We start from the raw sequence: 20,602 nt of genomic DNA on the forward strand, positions 1-20,602 counted from the left end.
ACCCAAGGAGACACGGGTTATAAAATGTTGGTCTCAGAATAGATAGGTCAAGTGGTGTTTCCTTTCCAATTTCAGGCAACTACATGTACATCGAGGCATCATCCCCAAGATCCAATGGTGAGAAAGCCTGGTTCAGATCGGAAGTATTCGATGCCACCAAAGACCGCTGCCTAACCTTCTGGTATCACATGTACGGCAGCAGCATTGGCAATCTCAACATCTACCTGGATGACGGAAGAACGAAAAGTAAAATCTGGGGCAAATCGGGTGACAAGGGTGACGTCTGGTTGACCGACAAGCTGACCTTGAAGGCTTCCACATACTATTCCGTCCTATTTGAAGGGACCATTGGATCGTCATATACAGGTGATATTGCTATTGATGATATCGTCATTGATGACGGCGCATGTTCGACTGTTGTGCAGCCGAATATCTTCCAGTGTGGTGATGGAACGACGGTGCCGATTTCCAAGGTTTGCGATTTTGTCTCCGATTGTACTGTTACGAAACAGGATGAAAACAACTGCGGCACTGACTGTGATTTTGAGTCAGGTCTTTGCGGATGGTCGGCTGTTAGTCCGGGAAGTTATAAATGGCTTGTCGGAAGCAATGGAACTGACACGAGTAACACCGGACCCTCCATCGATCATACTCTGGGCACCGTATATGGGAAATATATGTACGTTGATGCCAGCCGAGGAAACACGAATGATTACGCAACCCTGATGTCGAAGGAATACCAACAAGCATCTGATACCTGCTCTATTCAATTCTGGTTCCATCTCTACGGTCAAAATGTCGGCGAACTCCGTGTTGTTTTAGCAGTCGGTGACAGGAACACCACAATGTGGTACAGGAGTGTTCGCAATGCTGGCGACCGGTGGCTCCGTGGTGCTGTAGGAGTTGGCCGTGTGACCTCCAAGTTCAAAATCTACTTCCAAGCTATAAGGAGCTTCTCTGTTCTCGGAGACATTGCGATTGATGATATCAAATTCAGAAACTGCGCTTTGAGACCAGTTCGGCCAACCTGTCCTGCGAGCCAGTTCCGCTGCACCCGAGGAGCATGCATAGCCAAAACCCAACTCTGCGATTTCACAGATAATTGCGGTGACAGCAGTGATGAGAATTCACTCACCTGTGGGTCCTACCCATCGCGATGTAACTTTGAGGGTGGATTCTGTGACTGGACCCAGGACACCAATGACCAGTTTGACTTCACACGCCACACAGACACAACAGCCTCCACCGCTACCGGACCTGGTCGCGATCATACCACAGGCTTGAACAGCGGCCATTACATCTACATCGAGAGCTCCAACCCGAGAGTTTTCGGAGATGCGGCAAGAATCTCCAGTCGCTTGTGGGCACCTGCTACTGGTGCCGATCAGTGCAGGATGATTTTCTACTCTCACATGTTGGGGAGCAATGTTGGCAACCTGACCGTCTACTACAGAACATCCTCAAATGGACCGATGCAAATTGTAAGACAGAAAGTAGGTAACCGTGGCAACTTCTGGGAGCGACTCCAGTATCCATTGGTCAATACGAAGGTCTTCCAGATTGTCATTGAAGCAACAGTGGGTAATGGATTCCGAGGCGATATTGCGCTTGACGATATATCGTTTGGAATTGGCTGCAAACCTTACAGCGGTGGAATTCTCCCGACGGCTCCTCCAACAACCCCACCACCTGTGACTACTCCTGCTCCCTGTGGAACGGACTTCCAGTGCGCTGACAAGAGTGCTTGCATCCCAAGCAGCCATGTTTGCGATTTCCAGTCCGATTGCAAAGATGGCTCAGATGAGGCTTATTGCGGCCCTTGCAACTTCGAGAAGGATCAGTGTGCTTGGACCGACATCAGCTCAGGGCAATACGACTGGGCAAGACATCAAGGCCATACTCCAAGTTTTGTCTCCGGCCCAACTGTTGACCACACTCTTGGTACAGCACAGGGATATTACATGTATGTTGAGGGTGCAAATGGGCAATTCTTGACCCGTGCTCAGTTAGCCAGTCCCGTGTTGCCGACAGCATCAGACAAGTGTGAGATGCATTTCTGGTACCACATGAGAGGATCCTACACTGGTGTCCTCTATGTCAGTGCGCTCATCAATGGTACAAAGACGCAACTCTTCTTCCGGTCTGGTTTCCAAAGTGACGACTGGGTGAAGGACACAATCTATATTGGACAGAAATTTGGAACAATTTATGGTGGATTCCAGATTCTCATCGAGGCTGAACCAAAGCGAGGCTTCCTTTCACCTGATCAGACCGATGACATCGCTGTTGATGACATCACATTCGACTATTGCAACCCTAACAAACAGCCTCCAGCTCTAAGCTGTGACTTTGAAACCGATGCTTGCAACTGGCGCCAGGCTTTGGACGATGATTTTGACTGGTCAAGAAAACGTGGCAGTACATCATCAAGTTTTACCGGGCCACGTGGTGACCACACCACTGGTCTCGGCTACTACATGTACATTGAGACGTCATCACCAAGGAAGCAAGGTGAAGTTGCACGATTGGACAGCGATGTTCTTCCACCGACGTTAGTGACAGGACATTGCCTCAGCATGTGGTATCATATGTTTGGTCCAGATATCAATACGCTCCGTGTTTTCATGGAGAATGGAACAGCTCGTACGCTTCTATGGACGCGAACCAAATCCCAGGGCAACGAGTGGAAACTCGCCCAGAGGAATATTTCATCAGCTGTGGACTACAGAATCAGTATCGAGGCCACCGTTGGTTCGAGTTATGGCGGTGATATTGCCATTGATGATGTCCTCGTCACAAACACTCCATGCCCAGTGTCTTTGATTTGCGATTTTGAAGACGATATCTGCGGCTGGCAGCAACACACTGATGATGATTTTGATTGGACAAGAGGAAAGGCCGGGACGCCATCATACGGGACTGGACCACCAATTGATCATACAACAGGATCAGACTCTGGTTACTTCCTCTTCATTGAGACATCATACCCACGGAAGCAGGGTGATGTGGCACGTATCGAGAGTAAGGTATACGACAGCTCAGCAACACGCTGTCTTCAGTTCTGGTATCACATGTCTGGCCAAACGATCGGAAAACTTCAAATCTACCACATGAAAACTACAAGCAATTTCCCTACAGACATGATATTTGAGAAAGCAGGTGACCAGGATAACGTCTGGAGGCGCGCCAAGGTGACCTTGAATCCCATGTCAAGTGATTACACTCTCATTGTCAATGGCATCGTTGGTGCAGATTATCGAGGTGACATTGCGATCGATGACTTACAAGTTACAGATGGTGCCTGCCCGCCTACCGGACTCTGCGACTTTGAGGAAGATCTTTGCGGATGGACCAATGTCATCACCGATGATGATTTCGATTGGTTAAGAAATAACGGAGCAACACCTAGTTTTTACACCGGTCCATCCACAGATCACACAACAGGAACTGACCAAGGATTTTACCTCTATATTGAGACTAGCGGTGACGGGAGTAGAAATGGAGAAAAGGCCTGGCTCATGAGTGAGCACTTTGAGCCGACAAGCGGAGCCTGTTTCACCTTCTGGTACCACATGTACGGCAGCACTATTGGCGAGCTAACCGTCTTCACCAGGGCCTACAAGCAGCCGCCTCAGTTCATCTGGTCCCAGACAGGTGACCGGGGCAACCAGTGGTTCAAGGGACAGGTGGAGATTGTCTCGAGGGAGGAGTTTGTCATCCTATTCCAGGGCGTCCATAATGGAAGCTTCACCGGAGATATCGCCATTGATGACGTCAAATATGATCCATTCCCTTGCCCAAAAACGACAACAATACCAACAACAACCTTGCCCGTCACAATCCCAACACATGCTCCCAGTATCAACGACTGCGATTTCGAGACGGATATCTGTAACTGGGTGCAGGATACAAAAGACCAATTTGATTGGACGAGAGCATCTGGTGCCACCCCCTCACAGGGTACTGGACCACTTGCTGATCACACCACAGGTTCCTCAGCGGGTTATTACATCCATACGGAGGTATCCTCACAGAATGAGAATGATACCGCAAGGATCGTGGCCAAACCTTATTACGCAACCGCAACTGGAGCTTGCGTGAAGTTCTGGTACTACATGTACGGCGCGAGTGTCAATAGGCTAAACGTTGTTTCCCAAGATGACAAGGGAGCTGAAACAGTCCTTTGGACGATGGCTGGAAACCAGGGACCAGACTGGAAGCCAGCCCAGATCCACATCCCAACAACAGGAGTCTTTACAGCAATCTTTGAAGGGCTCTCTGGACCATTTTATGATGGGGACATTGCGCTTGATGACATCTCATTCAATAAGGGTCTATGCCCACCGACACCAACTTGCGACTTTGAGAATGGTTTGTGTGGCTATACTCAGGATGTATTCGATGTATTTGATTGGACTTTAGGAAGTGGTGACACAATATCAGCAAATACCGGCCCAAGTAATGACCATACGTATGGAACTAGTGTCGGTCACTATCTGTTCATGGAGGCATCAAGAAGGAAACAATATGACACTGCTCGTTTGGACAGTCCACTCTACCCGCAGACTGACGGCGCCTGTGTCACCTTCTGGTACCATATGTATGGTACCAAAATGGGAACGCTTAACGTCTACCGTCGGGAGAGAAACCAACTTGGTGCCGTCATCTGGAGTATGAGCACTAACCAAGGCAATGACTGGCACGTTGCTCAGCTTTCCATCAACTCTGTCCTACCGTACCAATTAGTCTTTGAAGCTGTTCGTGGTATAGGGAACACGGGAGACATCGCCATCGATGACATCAGAGTGGATGACAGTGGTGCCTGCCTTCCTACTGCGATGTGTGATTTTGAAGTCGATACATGCACATGGAAAAACACTTGGAAATATGATGATTTTGATTGGGAGAGGGCAAGAGGCGAGACAGTCTCTTTTGGTACAGGGCCATCTGTTGATCATACCTCAGGCACACTTTACGGTGGCTACATGTACATTGAGACATCAAGTCCCCGAAAGGAAGGTGATCGAGCTCGGTTCCTGTCTGTTGAGTTTAACAATGAGACTACGGGATGCCTTGAGGTGTGGTACCACATGAAGGGAGCTAATATCGGCACATTGAGAGTGATGCAGTACCAGTATGGCAGTGGCAGCAAGACACTTTGGCAGGTCTCCGGAGACCAAGGCGACCAATGGAGAGTGGGATACGTTGACTTTGCGGCGACTCCTGTGGAGTACCAGATCATCATTGAAGGTGTCCGTGGAAAAGATTACGATGGCGACATCGCTATTGACGATTTAGCATTTAACGTCGGGCAGGTCTGTCCTCCGCCACCACCAACAGTGCCTCCATGCGTCTACCAATGTGCCAACAGTCCAATTTGCTTACCTCAGACACAGGTCTGTGATTTCATCAAAGATTGTCCAGATGGTGGAGATGAGATTGACTGTGGTTACGACTGTACTTTTGAAGGAAATGTTGCCTGCGGTTGGAATAACACAAGAGGTGGTTCATTTATTTGGAAAAAGAATCGCGGATCTACTGCAGATCCCAACACTGGCCCAGCTTTTGATCACACGACCCTGACCCCTGTCGGTTCCTACATGTATGTTGATGCAAGCTTTGGAACCCAGGGCACTAGAGCTGTTTACAGGTCCCCTTGGCTCCAACAGTCGGGGAAGACTTGCACAATAGTCATGTGGTTCCACATGTATGGCGTGGACATCGGCGACCTCTTTGTTGAACATTATGCAAATCAACGTGTCACACGACTCTTGACGCTGAATGGCAATGCAGGAAACCAATGGAATATGATTGCTACTATCATCGGCCGCCACACCTCGCCATTTAAGATACAGGTTACCGCACGCAGGAGCTTCAGTACTCAAGGAGACATTGCTATTGACGATATCACATTCGTTGGCTGTTCGCTTCCAACTCCCATCGCAGGGAACTGTCCCGCTGGCCAGATTAAATGCGATCGAGGATCTTGCTACACCAAGAACCAAGAATGTGATTACGAAGATGATTGTGGCGATTTCTCAGATGAAAAGAGCGCCACCTGTGCTGCCTACGTTGGGCGCTGCGACTTTGAGTCAAATTTCTGCGGCTGGGAGCAGCTTCAGGATGATGATTTTGATTGGACGAGGCAGACAGGCAAAACATCATCCCAGTGGACTGGGCCCACGTTTGATCACACGCTAAACAGTGTTGCTGGAAACTACATCTATATCGAGTCCTCCCGGCCTAATAAGTGGGACTGGAAGGCAAGACTTGCCAGTCCTACATTGGCACCAACTACTGGTCAATGTGCATTTAGGTTCTTCTACCACATGTACGGTCTCCATATTGGTGCTCTTACTGTTTATGTACGCACCCAGGTTGGCGGTGCCCTAACAGAAATCTGGAGATTCGACCAATCGAAGGGAGACTACTATGAGCGGGCAGAAATCCAGCTGTCAGTTTCATCGCCATTCCAAGTTGTCATTGAAGGTCAAATCGGAAAAGGCTGGCAAGGAGACATTGGGTTGGACGATTTGTCATTCACGGCAGATTGTAAACTTTACTCAGGAGTCCTGCCCACAGCACCTCCTACTCTTTTCCCCATGACGACATCTAACCCGTGTGGTGTCGGAAAGTGGCAGTGCAGAAATGGACAATGCATTGCTGCAAATAAGAGATGTGATTTTGTCACTAACTGTAACGATGGTTCTGACGAGGTTAATTGTGGTGCATGTGACTTTGAACAAGGTCAGTGCGACTGGGAGGACGACAGCGCTGGCCTGTATAACTGGGCCAGAAACAAGGGGGCGACACCGAGCGTCATCAGCGGACCTTCTGTTGACCACACCCTTGGTACAGCTAATGGATACTACATGTTCGTCGACTCAACCCAAGGTGGAATCTTCTTAAATTTTGCACGAATGCAGTCTCCAGCCATCAGCCTCGCTGCTGCAAGTTGCAGAGTTACTTTCTGGTACCACATGACTGGTGCTGCAGTAGGCTCGCGTCTTAGCCTATATCTGTTGAAGTTAAAGAATGCCAACCCCTTCACTTCGAAAATTGACCTCTGGACAGAAGCTGGTGACAAAGGGGACCAATGGAACCAGGTCACCGTGGGAACAGGACGTGTCTATGGTGGAATGAAACTCATGTTCGAAGCCACACATATATCCAGATCGGGTGACATTGCCGTTGATGATATATCCTTTGTAAACTGCTCCCTCCCTCAGCCTGCAACGTGCAGTGCTAATCAGTTCAAATGCAAGAATGGTGGCTGTGTCAGCAAACTGCGACTCTGCGATTTCCAAGATGATTGCGGTGACAGCTCAGATGAACAGAATTGCGGTGGATATTTCCCACGATGCGATTTCCAAAATGGCTTCTGCAACTGGAAGCAAGACACTGATGACGATTTCAACTGGATGAGAAACAGCGGCTCCACAACATCACTAGGAACTGGTCCAGCGATGGATCACACTTACGAGAATAGCACTGGAATGTATTTGTACTTGGAAACCTCCTCACCAAGGAAGCCTAATGAAACAGCAAGGATTAGTAGCATTATATTCAAACCTACTTCCGATCGCACTTGCAAGTTCAGGTTCTTTTACCATATGTATGGCAATCATGTAAACGCTCTGAATATCTACAGGAGAGAGGTTGTAGGAGCACCGATGGCACTGGTTTGGAGCAGAAAAGACAGCCAAGTCGACGCCTGGCGTTGGGGTATTGTTACTCTCGTCAGTAACGTCGACTTCCAGGTTGTGATTGAGGGTGTCCGTGGTCTAGACTACCAGGGCGATATCGGTCTAGATGATGTGTCATTCACGCCAACGTGTATTCAAGATCCAACAGGAGTATTACCAACTGTCATTCCTCAAACAACTCCGCCAACTAGTAACTGCGGTGTTGGCCAGATGGCTTGTAAGAATGGTGAGTGTCGAAATGCCACTGACTTCTGTAACTTCCGTTACGATTGCCAAGACCGTAGCGATGAAGATAACTGCCCGTCTGTCTGTACGTTCGAGAATAACAACTTCTGCTCATGGACAAATGCCAAAGCTGGGGACCAGTTTGATTGGTCGATTGGAAATGGTGGCACTCCGTCTTCAGGAACGGGACCAAGTATTGATCACACAACAAATAGTAAAACAGGGAAATATGCCTTTATTGAGACAAGTTCCGGCCAACGAGGAAACAAAGCAAGACTCGTCAGCCCGATTTTCAAGCAGTCCGGCCTGACATGCAAATTCTCCTTCTGGTACCATATGTACGGCAGTGGTATTGGTGACTTAAATGTTTACATCAGCAGTAACGGAAAAGAGACACTCTTACTGAACTTGTATAGAAATAGAGGTGACCAATGGTTCCTGTCTACAATATCTCTACCTGTCTGCAAATCGGACTTCCAAATCATCTTTGAGGCAACTATCGGAACTGGCTTAACTTGGCAAGGAGATATTGCCATTGATGACATACGCTTTGACCAATGCGCCTACCCTGCCCCACCATCAGCATGCCCTAGTGGATATTTCAAATGTACCAGTGGTCACTGTGTTCCACTGCAGCTGCGATGCGACTACCAAACTGACTGCTGCGACGGATCAGATGAGGCGCCTTCTTTGTGTAATAACTATATCCGATGCGACTTTGAGAACGGTTTCTGTAACGGTGTACAGATCTCTAATGATGAGTTTGATTGGCGCAGAGAGCAGGGATCAACATCATCAAGTAACACGGGACCGTTAGTTGACCATACCAGTGGTACAAACCAGGGATGGTATATGTACATCGAGGCATCCTCGCCACGTAAATCTGGCGACAGAGCCCAGCTTGGCTTCAATATGGACACCCCTGTCAGTTATTGCGCCATACGATTCTGGTATCACATGTATGGCTCGCATATTGGTTCGTTGAACGTCTACACCAGACCATCAAGTAATGGCCCGTTGACCTCGATAGGGCAAATCTCAGGTAGCCAAGGTGACCAATGGATGAAGAAGGAAATCCGGCTCAATAGGAACCAGCCATTCCAAGTGGTCATAGAAGGAGTTGTCGGGGCAGCTTGGCAAGGTGACATCGCAGTGGATGATATTTCTTTCGCACCAGGCTGTAGAGTCCTTGGAAGCAGCACCCCACTTCCCACAGCAACCACAGTACCAACTACGCCTATGACAATCAATGCTCCGTCAGATTGCAACTTTGAGAGTGGCACGTGTGGTTGGTATGAGCAGGGCCAGTTGGATCAATTCGACTGGGAACGAGCCAATGGAGCAATGACAGACCAGTACAGAGATACCGCACCTGGTTACGATCACACCCGTGGCAATACCAACGGTTACTACATGTATATCCACGACCTCACTGGCGGACAAGCCTTTGGAAAGGAAGCGAACCTACGTAGCCCGAGGTACAGAGAATCCGCGACCGATTGCCAGATCCGGTTCTTCTACTACATGTACGGACAGCGCAACCCGTCACTGATCTTGTACATCACTGACTCAAATGGGCAGCAGACTCCTCTATGGGACTTCTATGGCTCTTCACAAGACCAGTGGGTAGAGGCGAAGGTATCGATTGGAAGGCGCAGTCAGCCATTCTCTTTACTGTTCTACGCCCAGGGTCGAGCTCAGTACAAGACTGCTGTCGGTATTGATGATGTTACATTCTTTGATTGCGGTCTTCCACCCGCTGCAACAACCTGTGATACAAATAATGGAAAGTTCTGGTGTACGACGTCCCGGGCATGCATCGATAGTAACAGGTTATGCGATCTCTCCGACGACTGCGGAGATGCTTCTGATGAGAGTAGCGCCACCTGTAGCACGTACAAGAAATATGATTTCGAATCTGGGCTCGGAGACTTCTCCCAGGGTCAAAATGGTGTCGAAGACCAGTTTGATTGGACAAGGTTTAACGGCACCACACCGACGTATTTCAGTGGGCCTCAGCGGGATCACACCCTAGGGACCAGTTTAGGTTTCTATATGTACATTGAAACATCGTTCCCGAGAGTATACAATGAAAAAGCTTGGCTTACAACAAGGACATTTGCAGCGTCTGCTAATGGTGCGTGTAAGATGCGATTGTACTATCATATGTATGGTGAACATGTAAACTCTTTGACTGTGTTCACTAGAAAATACAGGAACGGTCCTCCAACGCGCCAAATCTGGCAAGACACGGGCGACAAGGGAGACGTCTGGAATAGACTAGAGATCACCTTGGACGAAGCTGCAAACTTCATGGTTATCATCGAAGGAAAGGTTGGTGATGACTACAACAGTGATATCGCCATTGACGACGTCTCGTTCACACCAGGATGTCAGTATATATCACAGCAGCTTCCGATTGCACCGAATCAGCCCAGTACCAGCAGCCCAGGGACGCCGGGGACCACGGCACCCCATACCTGTGGAGCCGACCAGTTCAACTGCCATTCAAATGGGGCTTGCATCGACAAAGTGAAGGTGTGTGACTTCAGGAACGACTGTGATGACGGCTCGGACGAAGCTACATGTGGTGAGTACCATGAAAGACATTTTTGATCTAAGTGTGAAATTCGGAAAAAAATCTTTGATGTTTAACTTTTGTCAGTCTTCTCTTTGAAGTGATGTGGGCCAAAATTTTGAAATAGTCTTATCAGAAAAAGTTGTCAGAGTATTGATCACACCAACTGTTTAGTCATAAGGAAAGAAAATTGATATACCTCTGAGGAACGAATATCTTGATTGATCCCTAAAGTATCTTTCGATCTTATTTTCAGTGAAGCGAGTGTGTACATTTGAAAACCGCGACCTGTGTAACTGGTACGCCCCTAACCTAAGATCAGGTACACCTTCTGATATGACGTTCAAGTGGGATTTGGGACAAGGTAGTGTTGGAACACAGCATGAGCTGCAATATCGACCAGGTAAGGTTTACCACTACTTCTCAATTGGTTGCTTTCAAATTCTCCGAATTGTGGTACAGTGAAAGTTGACAAGAAGATACTTTCATTTTGAGAAGTGACTTTCCAAGATGCTAACCTTGCCATCCGTGCAAGTTGAACTAGATTGAAGACATCTGGGGGCACTTCCCCCCCCCCCCCCTGAACCCTCGTGAAATACGGCGCTGCTCACGTATCAGGCTTTTGATGTACTCCCCTCTCACATGTGGAGTGAAAATGACCTGCCAACCAACTGCCTAGAATTTTCATTCAACAAATTTTGTTACAGATCGTGATCATACAAAAGGTACAGGAACCGGCTACTACCTCTACACTGACAGTTCCCTCGGTTCCTTCCAACTCTCCACCGACATCCAGACACCAGTCATCTCGCGCACCGGCCCACAATGCAAACTCCGTCTCTGGTACTACATGAACGGGCCTAACATCGGGTCGCTTCATGTCCTCAACGCCTACAACGGGCAACAGTACGAGATGTGGTCGATCAGCGGAAACCAAGGCGATCGCTGGAGACAAGTTGGCGTGTTCATCGGTGCAATGACGAATGTGCAATTCGTCATCCAGGCGAAACGAGGCTTCAGCTTCGAGGGAGATATCAGCATTGATGATGTTACGTTTGTTGACTGTGCCCCTGTCCTGCCGACTGGAGGCTGCTCCTCTCTACAGTTCACATGTTCGAACCAGTATTGTATTGACAAGAACTTGAAGTGTGACTTTGCTAATGACTGCGGAGACAGCTCGGATGAGCAGGTAAGGGACTCTCTCAAAATTCAAATAAAGGAAACATGCCTGTTCTATTTTCTTGATTACGCTTTAACCTGTATCAGACTTATTACATAGAAAGAGAAGACAAGAAATAGCTGACACACCTTCAGATTGGGGGACTAATTTGTTGTCAAAAAGATCAAAGAAGCTATTTTGGATCTCTCAACGAACAGTCAGAGCTGCGAACGTAGAGCCTATCAATCCACACCTTCAGTCAGGATAAGTTTTATACCAAATTGAACCTCCTTTGATTCCAGGCCAGCATCTGTGACGCTTCTTACAAAGGACGCTGCGACTTTGAACACAACATCTGTCCAGATTGGCATCAAGAGATTGGTGACACGTTTGATTGGACCCTGCGACAGGGAAGTACGGATTCAGAAAATACCGGCCCAACTACCGATCACACGACGCGATCGGACAGAGGATATTACATCTATATTGAATCATCTTGGCCACGGGTCCAGGGAGATAACGCTCATCTTTCTTCATATGCTATCAAGGGTAGCACTGTTGGATGCAAGGTGAGAGATTTTAGTTTATTTTCAGAATTATCCAAGATTTAAATCTGCCAAAAACTGACAAGGGAAGTGTTCTTTCACAATGCAAGAAAGGGTACCCCCTTGGTCCCAACGTTTTCAAGGGCTTTGTTGAAGAGGGAATATTTCCAAAAAACATTAAGGGCTGTATAACCCATATAACCTGAATTGAAGCTGGTCCTCTGCTAATAATTAGGCATCCCTCTCTCTTATTCCAGGCTCGTTACTGGTACCACATGAGAGGCAACCATGTTGGCGCGCTGAACATCCTCCTGCGTTACTCCTACAACACGGGAGACTTCATCGTTTTACGCACTCACAGCACTCCGATGGGATTCAACTGGCAAAGAGGGGAAATCGATCTCAGTGCCGGAAACACCAAGAGGAGAGATTTTGAGGTTGTCTTCGAAGGCGTCATCGGTGATGGCTTCCGAGGCGACATTGCCCTTGATGATCTTTCACTGACTCCGGAATGTGAGGCAACTCCTAGTGGCATACTCCCAGGTCAACCGACCGGACCTGCACCAACGCCTGGAGCCTGTGGCGCTAACATGTATAGCTGCGACAACGGGAAATGTTACAGCCCAATTCAGATGTGTAACTTCTTTGACGATTGTGGCGACAAAACTGATGAGAGCATGTGTGGTGAGTCATATCTTACTATGACTTCTATCGCGGTGACAGCAAAGTCCCTTTACCTCAATCGCCACCTTTGAGCCAGACATAAAACCAAAATTCCTTGTTCCTAGTGCCATTGTTAGAGATGCAAGAGATGTGGGGAGAAACATCAGTAGCTGTGATTTTGCCTATAATGTCAATAACTACTGTAATGGCCCGCAACAAGTGCTTGTCTAAAGAAACACGCAGAGATGACCCACTTGATGAAGAAGTCCCTTTCATTCACACACTTTCATATTTTTCCAGGCACTGACTGCACATTCGAAGGCAATACCACTTGCGGTTGGAAGAACTCTCTCAGAGACTCGATTGATTGGACTCTCCACCAGGGGGCAACACCAAGTTTTAACACTGGCCCGTCGGTCGATCATACTGCCGGTACAGCGCAAGGTTACTATGTGTACATCGAGACAAGTGGCGAGAAAGGCCAGGGTGACAAGGCACATCTCCAGAGCTCTATCTACCACTATGCGTCAACGCAATGTACTATGAACTTCTGGTATCACATGCACGGCTCCACCATTGGGGCGCTCCGAGTACTAATTAAGGACACGTCTAACCAGGTATGTACCGTATCAAAGACAGAAGTGTCTCTTTCTGGGTGGAAGGTGCCCTAAAAGCACAGATTTTGCCTGGTGTTATTTGTGCTTGAGTAAGTTGGTAAATAACAAAATTTCTTTCCACCAGGACCAGTTTCAGCAACTTTAAAGAACATTTCTCAAATTCTTTTGGTATTCCAGGTAAAATCACTATGGGAGATGACAGGGGAGCAAGGAGACCAGTGGAAGCAAGGCTCCGTCCAAATTGGCAGCACTGTGACCGACCAGTTTGCCATCATATTCGAAGCTGAGCGGGGAAGTGGTTACAGTGGCGATATCGCTCTCGATGACATCAGCTTTGTAAACTGTGCGAGGAGTAAGCAACAGCAGGAATGCAGCGGGGATCAGTTCCAATGCAAGGATAAGACACAGTGTATCGATTATCGATATCTGTGTGATGGCCGGTCGGATTGTGGCGATAACTCTGATGAAGATCCAACGTATTGTGGTAAGTTATTTCTTCGTGGACTCATGGCGGCATCTGTTGTCAAGTGTAAAACAGAGAAGATTGTCCTTAATAGTTGTAGATGAAGATGAAGTCTGTTGCTGAATGCAAAGCTCAGAACACCCAGAGATTTGACAATCAAAACCTATTGACATGACCATTTGTTGGAAAGCACAGGATCAGCTATTTCTGATGGAGCTATTTGTAACATTATCGACTTTTGTAATCAGAACTGATGAACCAGTGATGGCCTCATGACCGGCCTCGGACTTAGAATGAAGCTCGGAGATAAAAGTGTCAACTTAAGTATCCTTAGTAACAATTTTAATAGCGTATCCTGAATTTTTCTTTCAGTTCTGAGAGAAGGTGACTGCAACTTCGAAAGCGGTCTCGACTCGTGCAAGTATATCCAGCGCCAAGATGACAGTCTGGATTGGACACTCGATAAGCGTGCACCGTCGTCTTCTACCGGACCAGGCTTTGATCATACCAAGGGCGTCGGAGGTACGTTGTTGCCGAGTGTGGAATGTGGAAAGTGTACACATCTCAAAGTGACAATTGGCCCTACTGATATGTTAGTTGTTAGAAAGCTTGCAATCAGCGGTGATATAATGTCTTGGGGAGAAATTTGACACAATGTAAAAATTTTGAAGTTAACCAGGACTCTCTACTCCAGGTACCTTTGCCTACGTCAATGGATTCTCTGCTGTCGGAGATGAGGCAAGACTGGAGACGCCGCCATTCCCTGCAACGATCGGCCGATGCTACCTGCGTTTCTGGTACTTCATGAACGATGGCGCTGTCCAACAGATTGGCTCTACGGAGAGTATGGGAACACTGAAGGTGAGAGCACGACAGACGGTTTTGACCATTGTGTTTAAAAACTTTCTAGACAGATGATGACTTTTTTCTATGTTCTGATGAAAAATATATACTTACATGATGAGGGTACGATATAAGTACAAAAACCTTTCAGGACAGGTGGACTCTTAATAAAATACAAAGGTTTGACTCTTCCAGGTTTACACCGAAAATAGCGACAAGCAGACAGCGTTGATGTGGACTAAGAGTGGTCATCAAGGCAACCAGTGGCAGTATGCCAATGTCCAGGTCGGCAACACGCAAGATTATACAGTTGTCTTTGAGGGTATTCGCGGTAATGGTGTGAGGTCGGATATTTCGATCGATGACATCTCGTTCACCCCCGAATGCAGGAATGGCAAGTCACCGACCCACAACGAGACCAGTCTCTGTGACTTCACACACTTCTTCTGCGCGGCTCGTAGGCAGTGTATGCCTAACATGTGGAGATGTGATGGAGTTGACGATTGCCCAGATGGCTCCGATGAGCTTGGATGTTCTAGTACTCAAGTACCAGGTAAGTGGCACGGTCTTTTAAGTTTCTCGGCTGGGGTTGTGACGGCCTCCTTGTCTCACACAGAGCTGATAATCAACTGTGTGACTATACCGGCTGCCATAGGTCACCAAAATATTGAAATATAATGGTACATCACCAGCAATAAGGTCACTGCAAGAGTTGGAGAGTTGGGTTCAAGAACACTAAGAAGAAAGTTTGAGGGGGGTCGATCAATTTTTTGGCTGCATGTTGTATTTTAACGATTTGTTTGTAATTTCAGTCGACAAAAAAACAACGCCCGACTCCTCCTCGACATGGACTATCGCTCCTCAGACATGTGACAAGGGCTTCTTCACCTGTAGCCGAGGTACAACAGATCAGGACAAATGTATCAGTGGCATCTTCTCATGTGACGGTGTTCCAGATTGTCCCGATGGTGATGATGAATATGGCTGCAGTAAGTAGTAATTGTCTCCTTGAGCAAGGTTCTTTCATGTTCTTTTTCTCCTGCGTGCTCTATATGCTAAGTAACTTCTAAACTTCAAGGTGCACAACTGTTACAGAAGCCTAATAGTCTAGTTCAACACTCGGCTACCAAACCAGCAGGCTCAATCTGGAGCACAACCAGATCAGTTACTTTGAATATACTTCTCCAACCAACACTAACTCAAAAGTCTAGTGCATCTAGGCCCTAAGTTCAAGTTGCGAATTCCTAATTCTATGTCATCTGTTTTTAGCCAAGAAGTGTGCTCCAGGCCAAGCCTACTGTCGCCGTACTATGAGCTGCGTAGCGAAGTGTGACGGAAATGAAGACTGCTTAGATGGATCTGATGAAGCCAGCTGTGAGGCTGGATGTCCACCGAACTTCTGCCTGAACGGAGCGGCGTGTGTCAACATTGAGTTCCAAGGGCCTACTTGTCAGAAGTGAGTAATTATAATCGACATTGGTAGACTGCTCAGATCACTTCGTTGATCCCCGAGTCCATTGTCCGGGCTTCTGGCATCATTCATTGTGTAGTCTACATCCACACAAGATTCCCAAGCTGCAGTATTTAAATGTTTTTTATTCTGTTTTCAGCTGTAGCATAGGTACCTATCGTTGCTACGAGGCCGGCCCGGCTCCACAACCTCAATCCCAAGGATCAACTTCAAGTAAGTTATCATTCTCAACAAGGTTTTCTTAAACAACAATTTCATAAAGCACAATTACCAATACACAAAAATCAGGACGGAATAAGCACGGTAATTGTGTTTCATTGTAACTAAAATCAAATCTGATATTTTCTTCGTCCTTTTTTTTCAGTCGGTATCATTGTGCCTGTCAGTATTGTTGGAGCTGTTATTCTCATTGCCGTGGTGATGGTTCTGCTTTACCTCGGAATCAAGAAGCGAAGGCAAAAGTAAGTCACTTTCTACAGAGAAGTCAGGGAGTAATAATGGCTGTGGTTATGTAATAACTTGGTTATGCCATGCGCATGTGTCCTGGTAAGAAGTGAAATTTCAACCTTGCCAAGCAATGTACATGTTATCACAATTCTACCTGATGACAAGTCTTTGTTTGTAAATAAGGGTATGGTTGAAACTGGCAGATAAGAATCAAATGAAAAGTAAGGTGGAAAACTACGTTTTGTGGGCTTAAGTCCATAGATTTAAAACAGGAATTCATAGGATTAATCTGCAGTAAAAGAGTCTCAGCTGTGTCCCGAGCAGACATCATAAAACTTTCATGGACCGCACAGGAGACTTCCCCTTTAAATCCTGTCTGTCTCTTTTCTAGAAGCGCCCTCTTCACCGTAAGCTACAACAACGGTTCGTCCCAAGGTATCGAAAACCCTGTTTACGACAACTACGGTGATCTACAAGTCAATGATGTAAGCATATGATCGTGTTATTTTTCTAACAAATCTTTTTTCTGCTCTAGGGGTTTTGGAGGCATGGTGGTGGGAATGGAAAATCCCTCCTACGGCATGAATGAAATGTCAAATGTAAGTGTCTCGAAAGGGGTCCCATCTTTCTTTTGTGAGGGTCTCGAGTTTGGATATGAGTTGCCCTCTCCTTAAGTTTATTTAGTACATGACATCTTCTTTATTTGTCCGTTATCAAATAGACAGGAGATGTCATTTATAGATACCATAATCAAAGGGCAATGCCTTAATTACCGTAAGCCACATTGCCATAAAACCTGAAACAACTGTTCCGACACTCGTACCAAATAACGTTATGACAATGTTGCGCAATCGCCAATTTTGAATGGATTCTGATATCTCTTTTTCTTCCAGTTTTCAATGAATGAAATGGATGGATCAGTATTCGGTGGTGCTGCATCAGATCAAGGCAGTATCAATGTAAGTGACGGGGCAAAATGTGGAAGCAGTCAAAAGCACATTATTCATTGTTTAATTTGTGGTGTTTTAAGTATAGCTATGATCCCTCACTTAAGAAATCATAGCCTGTAATTGACCTTTCCATGAATGTCTCACCTCTGAATGAGCTTTTGATGAAATAATTGCCTGTGAGTAAGGTATCCATGGAAACCTCGCCCGTATCAATCTCAAGTTGTGTATTTCTAGTCCCTTTGTGCCTATTCTTATCAACCCCAGCACCTAATTTCTCTTAATTTTTGTTTTTTTCAGCCAGGCTTAGGCCCGATGTCAATCAACAATCCAATTGATGGAGACCCAGCCTCCTACACCTGATCAAGAAAGGTCTCTGATTCGGGACACCAATTTGAGACAAGACGTGTATTAAAAAAGCACCTTTTACAATTTAAATTCATGTTTATAAAGTCTTGACTATAGTTTATTTTTGTGAAACTTTAAATCGAAACTCGAGGCGAACAAGATGTTGACTTTTATTAGACCTGTGTTATCAGTTTTAATTAGATTTTTGTAACCGTCCATTCCAATACTGTGCCTATGGGACGTGGATTGAATTTTGTACACACCCATGACCAGTTGGTCTAAGCTTGCAGTATATAAAGTTTAGATAACTTAAAATGCAGAGAGAACATTTAGCTATTTTCATATTGGTGCTTCTAAAATATACTAAAAGTGTAGCTTTTGTGCCTATATTTTTATAATCGGTGCTTGCAGAAATGATATATAATCCCGGTAATGTATATTTTGAACCAACAATTTTGTACATTATGTAAATATTTTACCAATTATTCAATAGATTATGCTATACAAATCGTTTGCCAGTCAGCCACCTTCAAGAGAAATTGATTTGAGAGTGTCCATGTGAATTCTTTCGAAATCTCTAAGCTGTAACTCTTGAATGGCTAATTTTTCAAGTAAAATGATTGTTGCTACCTCATTGCTAAAGTTAAAGAATAAAATGGTGCATGGCCTAAAACTGTGATGAAAATAATATATGAAATCAGTTTTTACCACTGCCTTCAGACAGTCTTGTTCATAAGTTTGAATAAAGATAAATCATTATTATAATTATCTTGTGTAGTTTTATTATCTCCCCACTTTCGAACAAAATTATAAATGTTTGAACTAAACTGAAAACTTGCTGGAACTTGGTAGAAAGTTGCATGAATAAGCTAAGCTAGTCCATTGTTACTCTTATGCCATGATAATCATATACGTTGCCTGTGAAAAGGGCTTTTCAGAATGACCGCAACTTATTTCCGCAAACCACCATTTATCGATACTGTGTACAATAAAGGCCTCCCTGTGCTACTGTCCTGAACCTAATCAGAGAGAAATGTTAAAGAAAACCCCTAAATGAAAAACATATTTCCACAACCGCATGGGTTGCTCAGAGAACTTGCTTCACTTCCAACCAAAAAAGCGTGACACCAAAAGCTGGTCTGCCATGTATCTGAAGGCCTATTACAAAGACCCATATCGAGCCTCTGAGACGTTACTTCACACTCTATCGAAAAAAGCGATTTTCAGATATTACCTTACCGGAATAAAGGCATAAAATGGAAATATCGGGAGAGTAGTCCACGCTTGTCAATGGCGTCCGAAATTTTTCCAGACTCAAAGTGAGGCCAAGAGCAAGAGTCTACCAAATCGCCAAGCAAGGGCCTAGGAAAGCGGGATATTCGAATATAACGCACGCGACACACTAATTTTGGCTAAACTTTAGAATCCCCGATCGGAAATGACGTAGTTTGATCGCATTCAACTATAAATCCATTGAACAGTGGTGCTTGGTTAGTCAACCGATGACCTTTTTTTGGGGTGTGATCGGGGATTGTAAACTCGTTCCCTGATTTTGGCAGCACTAATGGGGTGGCCTAGCTACTGGAGGGCAATTGAGACTGCTGCTGCCCTTCAACTCATTTGCAACCAGAGACCAAGAGAAGCCTTCTGTCAACCGATGGCTTATTGATAGTATCCTGATCGACATCGGTCAAAGCAATACATTGACCGAAATGATGAACGAACACATGGATATAAAGAAAATGTTTTTGTTGTCTTTGATCTATAATTGACAAAAAATGATGAGATCTGTTCGTCTACATCTAGACACTACAGTACATGTACATGTGGACCATACATAGAAGTCAGCTAAGCTGGAAAGTGGTGGGGGACACCTTAGAGACCAAATTGAGGAGAGAGAACGAACCAATATATTGCAATAAGATACACCGAAAAGCATTGCGAGTGGTTCCTCAACTTTTATGACATATCTATCAAGGCAGACAGCCAATGTTGTTATCAATACTAGCTGTGTTTGCTCTTGGTAATACTAGTTTGAGGTGGCCGGCAATGCTCTGTGCTAAATGAAACTGCCAAATAAGCGGAAAGGCACAATTTTCCAAAGAATTTCAATTTTAAATCTGTGCAGTACTTTTTATATTACAAGATGAAACGTAATAGTCAAGTCAGTTTTAGAGTTGAATAAATTGTTCTTGTTAAAAGTAGTTCACTAGTATGTGCATTATCTTTTATTGAAATGACTTTCATATGAGCATGGACAGGCTTATGCCATGCATACTATACAATTGTTTCAAATTGATGATATGTTTTCGGCCAATGCTCCAACACATTACAAACTATGACACTTGTTTTGTTCCCTCCCAACAATTCAGTTTAGCACATTTCATAACCCAAGCGGCAGAAACTTTTCAAAAATATTGAATATCATGGTAAAATATGTTCCACTTCTGAGAGTGATTACCGATGCAAACGACCATAGCATGTAAGAAGGGGGAGTTTGAATAGTAACCACCTAAATAACCAGGCTCATCCCTCTCTCCATCATTAAGCTGTATTGAGGCTTTCCCTTGGGGTACTTGTCAAAATGTAT

The 20,602-nt window shown here is 45.7% G+C and overlaps 1 protein-coding gene across 1 annotated transcript in view; it reads left to right on the plus strand.

Annotated features, from left to right (window-relative positions):
* Positions 1–18,754, plus strand: part of LOC135492512 (MAM and LDL-receptor class A domain-containing protein 2-like) — a 60,774-nt gene extending 42,020 nt beyond the window's left edge. The window contains exons 81-97 of the mRNA XM_064779026.1: positions 76–10,521; positions 10,766–10,912; positions 11,217–11,698; positions 11,971–12,237; positions 12,471–12,897; positions 13,177–13,493; positions 13,671–13,977; positions 14,329–14,478; positions 14,651–14,817; positions 14,995–15,352; positions 15,612–15,788; positions 16,069–16,255; positions 16,410–16,483; positions 16,635–16,731; positions 17,109–17,202; positions 17,611–17,676; positions 17,965–18,754. Of these exons, the coding sequence (XP_064635096.1) occupies positions 76–10,521; positions 10,766–10,912; positions 11,217–11,698; positions 11,971–12,237; positions 12,471–12,897; positions 13,177–13,493; positions 13,671–13,977; positions 14,329–14,478; positions 14,651–14,817; positions 14,995–15,352; positions 15,612–15,788; positions 16,069–16,255; positions 16,410–16,483; positions 16,635–16,731; positions 17,109–17,202; positions 17,611–17,676; positions 17,965–18,027 (13,826 nt within the window). The 3' untranslated portion in view covers positions 18,028–18,754. The remainder of the gene's footprint in view (positions 1–75; positions 10,522–10,765; positions 10,913–11,216; positions 11,699–11,970; positions 12,238–12,470; positions 12,898–13,176; positions 13,494–13,670; positions 13,978–14,328; positions 14,479–14,650; positions 14,818–14,994; positions 15,353–15,611; positions 15,789–16,068; positions 16,256–16,409; positions 16,484–16,634; positions 16,732–17,108; positions 17,203–17,610; positions 17,677–17,964) is intronic.
* The last annotated feature ends 1,848 nt before the right edge of the window (positions 18,755–20,602 follow it).

This window comes from Lineus longissimus, chromosome 8 (assembly GCF_910592395.1).
Source record: "Lineus longissimus chromosome 8, tnLinLong1.2, whole genome shotgun sequence".
Taxonomy (NCBI): domain Eukaryota; kingdom Metazoa; phylum Nemertea; class Pilidiophora; order Heteronemertea; family Lineidae; genus Lineus; species Lineus longissimus.